Consider the following 7,255-nt stretch of genomic DNA (forward strand, 5'->3'; position numbering starts at 1 on the left):
AAAGACACACACAGAGTAAAAAACTAACTTACATAAATCACAAATATGCAGCTACAAATCCATGGCAATTAAAGGCTTCATGGAAATCAAGTCCAATTTTACAAGGGTGGGTGGGTCTGTGATACAGCTCAGAGTACAGTAACAAAGCTTTAATTTGACCTTTAATTAACTATTCATTTATTTTGCACAGAAAAATACTGGAACCAAAAGCTGCTGATTGTTAGATTCCATCTGCCTTACACATTACAGCAATGTTTTTGTATGTGTGGCTTAACATTGTGAGAGGTTCTTTTTCATAGCACAACATTTGTTTATAATGAAAATAAAATTAAATTCAAGTTTTACCATCAAGAACTCAACTTGCCAATAGACAGGAACATTTTTAGTCAAGATGATGACAATCTTAAAGTAAACAGGACTTTTAAACATGGCTGAATTTGAAGCTTACACAACATGCATGTGCTGTCCCAGGTAAGGCACTTACTCACCGGTCTGCAATGCTGCCTGGCTGCACTTGCCTAATGTAGACTCCTTGTTCCCCAGCACCTTCACGCTTCAGCCCCACCACACTGAAGCCCAGGCCTCCAGAGACAGGCTTCTGAAGGCTGATGTATTCTATTTGTCTTCCCTAGGAATAATAATAATGATAAATAAGACCTTAAACGTCTTGATCTCCAAAATGACAAAAAGCTCTCAGGAGAACGGACAGTCATTCTAAATACATTTTAAGTAACAAAACAACAACCTTCCTCAGATACATTCTAGGGTGCTGGTCCCAAGGGACTCCTGTGTCTGCTGGTTTTCAATCCAACTGAGCTATTAATTGAACTACTGGTTGTCTTACCTCAAACTTGGAAGTTGGTATCAGTTCTTCAAATTGGCAGATATCATCAAGTATGTGACAACAGGGCTGGCATGAAAACCTGTAGACACTGTCATCCTGCAAGGGAATTTTTTGTTCTAAAGGACAAGGCAGAAAATAAGCAAGACGACGCACCTTTGCTGCTGCCTGGATCCTCCTGTCAAACTCTTCAGAGTGAGGGCCAGAAGGTTGCAGCACATGGCCATTAGGTGTTGCAGCGGTGTGTGGCTGTGTGCCATAGCGGCTGCCAATGGGCTGGTTGGCACTGAAGATAAGCTGGCCCTTCTTGGAAAAGTCAAAGTCACTGGCAGCATCTGGAGGCATGTAGTTCAGCTAGGTAGATGAGAAATATGTGTAAGAGGGAACTGGAATATTATAACATCCTACTGGGAGGTGAAAAAAAAAAAAAAAAAAAGCAGCTTGTTGAGTAAAATGTTTAAATCCCCCAATTCGCAACACTGATTGATATCTGCAAGTCAAGCTGTCTTTGTATTTGGGGGGGCTTCTGTAAGCTCCAGTACTTTCAAGAGGTAGTATTAATCTCTGGTATTGGAGTGTCAGAGGAACATTACAGTTTATGTTTACAATAAAGCAATCTACTCATCTAAAAGTTAAAAGCAAGGGAGCAATGGGGGGGGGTTGTTGGGGGCTGGTCGGTTGCAGCCTCTCCTGTCTTTTATTTCACCAAAGCTGTGAATAACTTAATTAAGCTCATTGTTTGATTAACGGGAGAAATTTAACACTTCTCCCTAGACTTCAAAATGCTTTATTGGCCTTGCGCAGTGAATCAAGTGTGCCATGTAAATCATCGAGCACATAAGACTTTGAAGAAACCTTAAATATGCTCCATTAAATACATAATTTGATTAATTAAATGACCGTGAGCTTCAGCAGGAATTATTTAAAAAAAGAATCACGTGACCTTCAAAGACTGGAATTCAACAAATAATAAATAATATTACTGAAATAAATGCATGTACATCACAACAAAAAGTGACGAGCAGTGCCATCAGCTCAGAATAAGCAGAAAACAGTGGGACCCTGGTACACCCATCTACTGTCTGGAGAAGTCTGCTCAGAAGTGCCCTTCATGGAAGACTTGCGGCCAAAAAGCCATACCTCCGACGTGGCAACAAGGCCAAGCGACTCAACTATGCACGAAAACACAGGAACTGGGGTGCAGAAAAATGGCAGCAGGTGCTCTGGACTGATGAGTCAAAATGTAAAATATTTGGCAGTAGCAGAAGGCAGTTTGTTGAGTTTTGAGATTTGGTCAAAATTAATGGTCTCCTCAATGCTGAGAATTATAGGCAGATACTTATCCATCATGCAATACCATCAGGGAGGCATCTGACTGGCGCCAAATGTATTCTGCAGCATGAAAATGACCCCAAACATACAGCGACAGTCATTAAGAACTATCTTCAGCGTAAAGAAGAACAAGGAGTCCTGGAAGTGATGGTGTGGCCCCCACAGAGCCCTGATCTCAACATCAGAGTCTGTCTGGGATTACATGAAGAGAGAGAAGCAACTGAGGCTACCTAAATCCACAGAAGAACTGTGGTTAGTTCTCCAAGATGTCTGGGTCAACCTACCTGCCGAGTTCCTTCAAAAACTGTGCACATTTACGTAGAATTGATGCTGTTTTGAAGGCAAAGGGTGGTCACACCAAATACTGATTTGATGTAGATTTTCCTTCTGTTCACTCATTTTGCATTTTGTTAATTGATAAATATAATCTATTAACATGTCTATTTTTGAAAGCATTCTTACTTTACACCATTTTTTTTACACCTGCCTTAAACTTTTGCACAGTACTGTATGTATATATTATATATAAATAAAAAACACACAAGATCAATACTTTCTCCTGCTCAGCCTGGTCCCAACAGGTAATCTATTAATGACCTGTGGACTCACATGGTAAAAGTTAACAGTCTTCTGCATATTTGGCAGAGGCTGACTGCGCAACTTCTCGGCCATTCCATCAATACATCTAAGACAAGGCAGTTATTCATGCCTGGAGCTGTAGATATTAATGCCATCAAAGTTTGATAGTTTGCAAAACAAATCCTGCTACCGCTGGGTAAATCCTGACTGTAGCTTGTACTTTATGCATGCAAACAATCCTATTTGTTCTCCCCAGAACTCACAAGATGAAAACATGCAAATTACTGTTGTCTTTTTCTGTCTTACACAGGCAGAAGTTTCAAATGAAACATTTTAAAGTGGGAGAATTAAACAATTTCTGCACCACCACAATGTCTCCTGGCTCTTGTTCCAGCCAAGGACTATTTCATTGGACTAAGTAGCTGATTAACTGAATGGATTTCATATTTTTCTCCATATGGCAAAATACATTATACATTTTGAATCAGAAGAATCTTTTAAACCCTCAACTGTAAAACATATCTGGGTTAAATAAATAACTGGGAGTTCCACCTGATAACACAGCCCTCTAGAAACAGAGCTTCAGTCCCCTATTTCATAGTTATAAGACTTGTAGGAATATAAATTGCTTAACGGACTTTCAAGTAGCTGACTGATACACCTGTGTCTTTTGACTCCTTATATTAAAATGTAACATGTAACCTTACTTGTTAGGTTCCTACACAGTTGTATTAGTCTATTAAGTAGAGAAAAGAGCCTAGGACTATTCTGGATGATGGGAGTGATTCAGATTTGCATATTTTTAACATTATTGTTATTTTTACTAGAATTGAATATCCCAGCAAGGGGAAGATTAAGCTATTGTCTTTCCATGCCTGTCACAGTAATTCTCAGTTAGTACACCTGATAAGGGGGTGACACCTAACTATTGAAAGCAGAAAGAAAGGCACAAGAGGTAGACTGGAGCACATTGGATACAGAGTCAGTTGAAAATGGATGGGTATATTTTAAGAATATACTACTTGAGGCTCAGGAGCAATTTGTAGCAAAACTTAGCAAATTGAGGAACAAAAAACACTGGCCAAAATGGTTTAATAGAGGTATGCAAAAAAATATAAAGAGGAAGAAAATGTTGTATAGCGCATACAAAAGGGATGGTGATGAAACAAAATACATAGAATATGTTGCAAAGAGATCTTAAGAAAGGGATCAGGAAAGCAAAGAGGGAAATAGAAAGAAACATAGCTCTTGGAGCTAAAACCAATGCAAAGAGCTTTTTTCAATATTACAACAGCAAGCGGTCAATAAAGGAGGAGGTGAAACAGGAGGAGGTGAAACACACACACCCGGGGACACAAATGGAAATTGGGCTTCAAGGCATTCAAAACGGAAAACAGGAGACACTTCTTTACACAGAGAGTAGTCACAATCTGGAATAAACTACCCAGCGATGTGGTAGAAGATGAAAGTTTGGGAACATTTAAAAATAGTCTGGATAGGATCCTTGGATCACTTAGATATTAATGAACACCAAACGAGCACGATGGGTCGAATGGCCCTCTCTCGTTTGTAAACTTCCTTATGTTCTTATGTTCTTAATCAGACATGTCTTTCTAGCCCTATGATTCTAAGCTGTCTACAAGAGTTTACAACAGGGGTCTCCAACCCTGGTCCAGAAAAACTCCAATCCATTCACCCTTACATCATGAATTAACAAAGACGTGGATAATTAGTTCTGATTAATGAAATAGTGCCCAGTGAGTATAAATTAACACATGAATAGACTTCACAGTTCCCTTCATTTCAACTTGCTAATTTAGGAACAACAAATCTATGAACTATTCTGATAAATGAATTTTGAATTTTTAGCTTACTACATAGTGTACTTTCTGAATTGTACGCAACATCATCCTCTTGTGACCAGTGCTTAAATATACCTTAATAAACGTGGGTTTATTATTTACATTTTCAATGCTGCAGGTCTACTTCAGAAGCAACCAAATTAATTAGGCTGATGGTTTTCTATGGGCTCCAACCACGATGTTTTGATGAACTCAATATATTGTGTTTGTGTATATTCTGGTTAGGAATACTTAGTTTTAATGTTATATTTTAATTGAAATACTGATTTTCAATTTGTGTTAGAATAAACTCAATTTTTTTTTTTTTTTATCACAGAAATCTAGAAACTTTGATGATCAATGACTAACATGTATTTCCATTAATTGGGAATTGGTGATAAAGGATGATCAAGGCTGACTTATTAAACTGACTGCCCTGCACTATGATGCTTGCGTGTTTGAGCGCTCTCATGAACTTTGGCAATTGACTATGCTAGCCTCCCTCTGCCTCTGAGGGAGAGGAAGATGATGTCAAGGACCCATGTGTCATTGTGGGTGTATGTCCTGGTATATCACACCTGGTCCTTCAGCTGCTTGATGGAGTGCTGCAGGGTGAGGATGTGGCTAAGCAGAGGGCTCCTCAGCGCTTCTTTCAGGGCCCCGAGCTTCTCGCTGTGGGTTTGGTCATGCCTCTCCCTCAGCTTGGCTTGCAGTCTCTCAAGAGCCTGCATCACCTGCTGCCTCTCCATAGTCGTCACTGGAAACAAAGCAGTTTGTTAAATTCAAGGGGAACAGACTGTGTGAGACACTTCCTCAGATTTAAGATCTCAATATCTTTTCTAGCAGATAGCAGAGATCTTATAATCTTCCTCATCACATTGTTAAAACATATATTGTCGTATGAAGTGTACCCACCAGCACACGCACACACACAAATTCTAAACAGTGTTTCAAACAAATTGCTCTGTAAACTCTGTAAAAGATTCATCTAGGAGTTAGATAGAAGCCTTCTGTATGGCCTCAATCTTGCACTCTCAAATACAGATAGATAACACAAAACTGTTAAAGCAACAGAACAGAATAATTGATTGCACTCTTCCTGGGGTAATTCAGAATTCAGTTTTCAATAGTATGGAGCCCACTAATGTGTAAACTACACTGAAGCAACACATATTTCGAGGGATTTATACCTGCTGGAATGTTTTCATACATTGTTCTTCCTCCAGATGCTAAAATCTATAAATCGTGGGGGAGGGGAGAAATTGTTAATAGTTAAATGGACAGACTAAAACATCAACATTATTTAAATTCGAAAATGTTTTAATATAACCACATAAGGTTTGTCATCTGTAATGGTTTGCTGAACTTTATATTTCAACAACTGAAATTAAACCAATTATAATAATACTTTGTTTTTACCAGACTATCTATAATTATATTTTTCCAAACAAATTGATGATGACATTATTATTATTATTAATAATAATAATAATAATAATCATCATCATCATCATAATAATAATAATAATACATTACTGACAAAAGTAGCAATGAATCAATTTCATGGGTTACAATATTTCAATTTCACTAAGTGCAAAACGATCCCAACTCTATTTCCATGTCGGAGGACAGGAAGTTGTTCCTGACGCAACATAATAACTACAGGCTGAGTCAGTCTGCCTTTGCTTACTGCCAGCAATTGCATTTTAGAGATATGTGAGAAGGATTTAGTTCAAATATACATTTCACTATATTACCATTTAGATATAAAACAATAAACATGGTGCTTATTCCACTCGTTTCTTTAAAAGCAACCACCACTTCCCCAAGCCTCTGTCTTCTCTCTATGCAGTTTATAAACGGAGCTGTGATCAAAACAAATAATGGGGACTCTGGCTTAAGTTTTAAAAGCTCATAAGAGATTGAGAACCGTGCCCCATGACTGGCGTAATGTCAAGTACAAGGCTGTAGTAGTTGTACAGAAAAACTAACATTAACTTCTGCATTGTAGGGTTTGGTTTGTTACGAAAACACTGTACTATATGCTTTCTTGAAAAATAATGTCGTCAGTTCAATTGAATGACAGTGTCTTACACTTGTGACCCACCACGTGTAATCCCAGTGATAACGAGAGAAATGTAGAAACAATATATACTTTCTATATACGCACACAGTGATTTCCCCCCCAAGCTCAGCTTACCTGTCCAACGGAAGTGTCTAACTGCGGCTGACCGCACCTCACCTGAGAAACAGGAAGTGCCGAAATCTTTCTGGGGAGAGAAAGAGAGAGAGTCCCAGCACACCCACAGCTCCCAGTTAAACAAGAGCAATCCTCACACCCAGTCAGCCATCGATATGGATGCAACAACAGGTGCACACCCAGTTCTGCACTTTGGGAGCTGAATTCAAAAGCGTATCACATCAAATTCAACAACCAAAAAAGCCATTTTTGAGTGACACTTTACACATTTGAGAAAATAAACCTCGTGTCCTGCGGTTGAAAGTAAAAGTGTCAATATATTTTACCTATATTACACCTCATTCACGTAAAATAAAATAACAATTTGGCTACCAACACTCCAGAGTTGCGAATATGTGGTTAACGTTTTATTGGAACAAAAATTGCCACAGACTTTAACACTACAATTTACTGAAAATATGT

At 38.5% G+C, this 7,255-nt stretch overlaps 1 protein-coding gene across 6 annotated transcripts in view; it reads right to left on the reverse strand.

Annotated features, from left to right (window-relative positions):
- Window positions 1-7,229, reverse strand: part of patj (PATJ crumbs cell polarity complex component) — a 280,589-nt gene extending 273,360 nt beyond the window's left edge. For all 6 annotated transcript variants that reach the window (XM_066691664.1, XM_066691663.1, XM_066691661.1 and 3 more), the window contains exons 1-5: window positions 6,794-7,229; window positions 5,784-5,829; window positions 5,172-5,350; window positions 998-1,195; window positions 489-628 (exon numbers count right to left, since the gene is read on the reverse strand). In XM_066691664.1, the coding sequence (XP_066547761.1) occupies window positions 489-628; window positions 998-1,195; window positions 5,172-5,350; window positions 5,784-5,805 (539 nt within the window). In that variant the 5' untranslated portion in view covers window positions 5,806-5,829; window positions 6,794-7,229. The remainder of the gene's footprint in view (window positions 1-488; window positions 629-997; window positions 1,196-5,171; window positions 5,351-5,783; window positions 5,830-6,793) is intronic.
- Window positions 7,230-7,255: the final 26 nt, after the last annotated feature.

The sequence above is a fragment of the Amia ocellicauda genome, chromosome 19, assembly GCF_036373705.1.
Source record: "Amia ocellicauda isolate fAmiCal2 chromosome 19, fAmiCal2.hap1, whole genome shotgun sequence".
Lineage (NCBI taxonomy): Eukaryota > Metazoa > Chordata > Actinopteri > Amiiformes > Amiidae > Amia > Amia ocellicauda.